This window comes from Calidris pugnax, unplaced genomic scaffold, assembly GCF_001431845.1.
Source record: "Calidris pugnax isolate Ruff unplaced genomic scaffold, ASM143184v1 scaffold180, whole genome shotgun sequence".
Classification (NCBI taxonomy): Eukaryota; Metazoa; Chordata; class Aves; order Charadriiformes; family Scolopacidae; genus Calidris; species Calidris pugnax.
Genome location: NW_015090916.1, coordinates 288758 through 290668, shown reverse-complemented (window position 1 = coordinate 290668; position 1911 = coordinate 288758). Strand labels below are relative to the sequence as shown.

At 69.8% G+C, this 1911-nt stretch overlaps 1 protein-coding gene across 1 annotated transcript; it reads left to right on the top strand.

Annotated features, from left to right (window-relative positions):
• The first annotated feature begins 14 nt into the window (after positions 1–14).
• Positions 15–895, top strand: LOC106892360 (G protein-activated inward rectifier potassium channel 4-like). Its single transcript, XM_014949511.1, has 2 exons — positions 15–65; positions 161–895. The coding sequence occupies exon 2, from the start codon at positions 203–205 to the stop codon at positions 893–895; it is 693 nt and encodes a 230-aa protein (XP_014804997.1). The 5' UTR covers positions 15–65; positions 161–202.
• The last annotated feature ends 1016 nt before the right edge of the window (positions 896–1911 follow it).

Sequence of the window (1911 nt, the reverse complement as noted above, 5' to 3'; positions counted from 1 at the left end):
ACAGCCCCCCCTCCCTGCCGCGGCCCCCCCCCCCCCCCAGCCGCTACGGCACCTTCCCCCAGAAGGTACGGCTCCCCCCACCCCACTTTGGGGGTCCCTCGGGTGGGGGGAGGGTGGCTGGTGGCCGCTCCTCACCCACCGGCTCCCTCCCACCCCGCAGCACGAGCCCCCGACCCCCCCGGGGGAGGAGAGGAGCCCCCCGATGCCAAACCACCCCTCCTCACCCAAGGGAGGTGGGGAGCCCTCCCCGGCCCCCCTGCACCGACCCGGTGACCCCCCCCACTGCCCACCGGCCACCCGCTGGCCCCCGCTCCCCGGCACCCGCAGCCGGACCCCTGAGGGACCCCCAGGGCGGCGGCGGCGGCTGCTGGAGGAGGAGGGTCCGGTGGCCCAGGGGGGCAAGCGGCAGCGGCAGCGCTACGTCACCAAGGTGGGCAAGTGCCAGGTGAACCTGGGCAACATCCAGGAGAAGAAGCGGTTCCTCTCGGACATCTTCACCACCATCGTGGACCTCAAGTACCGCTGGTTCCTCTTCGTCTTCATGATGTGCTACATCCTTACCTGGGTGGCCTTCGGCACCGTCTACTTCCTGGACGCCTGGGCGCGGGGGGACGTGGCGCACCGGGGGGACCCCTCCTGGAGGGCCTGCATCCAGAACGTGGACGGCTTCGTCTCGGCCCTGCTCTTCTCAGTGGAGAGCCAGCGCACCATCGGCTACGGCGCCCGCATGGTGACGGCTGACTGCGCCGAGGGCGTCATCCTCCTCATGGCCCAGTCCATCGTGGGCTCCATGATCGACGCCCAGCCTTGGCAGGGCCGGAGCCAGTGCTGGCACGGAGGGGACCCCGGGTGGGATGCAGAGAGACGGCACCGGGCTCTTCTTGGCAGGGCCTGAGCCTTAATGACCCCTTTGGGTCATTACATCAAGGGGTGAGGGGACCTTGGGGATGGGGACGGGGAAAGGGGGTGTCCCTTGGGTCCTTGGGGCACCCACCGCCCCGATCCCACCGGCGTCTCGCCGGGGACACCGCTCTTGGTGCTGGACATGGGAAAGCTCTTCCCCGGGAGCAGCCGTTCTCCTCCTCCTGGAGAAGATGGAGACGGGGAGGAAGGATGAGCCCCACGGCGGGAACATCCCAACTTTGTCCCCACGCCTGTCCCCGAGTCCCCTCCATGGGGTCCCCTCCTCAGCATCTCCTCCGTGGGGTCCACCTTCCCAGTGTCCCCTCCCCGGCGTCCCCTCCGCAGGGTCCAGCTTGAGATTCATCTTCCCGGGGGGATTAGCCACTAATCTCTCCTTCATCTGCCGCCCTCCTCATCGACGGGGGGACCCGGGGAATCACTGACCCCTCCTGGCACCGGGGGTCCGGCCCTGCTCTGTGCCAGGGGGACCTGGGCGGGGGGTCCTGGAGGAGGGGGACAGGGGGTGGAGGATGCTCAGGCGGGAGCAGGGCCGGGGAGAGGGGGGCCCTTTCCCAGCCCCTGCCGGGGGCAGACGGGGAGCGTCATCCCAGGGGGAATCCGCCGGGAACCCCCTCCTGCCCCCGCCCCCGGAAGGGCACCCATGATTAAATCAGCCCGAGGTAATTGTGCCTGGCATTGAGGCAGATTAACGAGCTGCCTTCTGCCGCGGGGGCAGGATCAGCTGCCACCGAGCACCCCAGCCTCTTCCATCCTCCCTCCTTCATCCCTCCTTCCTTCCTCCATCCATCCCTCCATCCCTCCTGCCCACCACCCCCCACAGGACCCCATCCCACCCTGGGGACGATGCCCGGGGGAACCAGGAGCCAAGGACGACGTTTGCCGGCCCCGTGGCCACTCCGCTGGGACATGAGGTGGGTCAGGGGCTCGGGGGGGGCATGGGAGGGTGGTCCCGGGGGCTGAAGCCCGCCCTGGCTGCACCCGGGGCAG

Excerpts from the sequence above, each read along its gene's own strand:
- LOC106892360 (XM_014949511.1), top strand. The coding sequence starts at position 203 with ATGCCAAACCACCCCTCCTCACCCAAGGGAGGTGGGGAGCCCTCCCCG.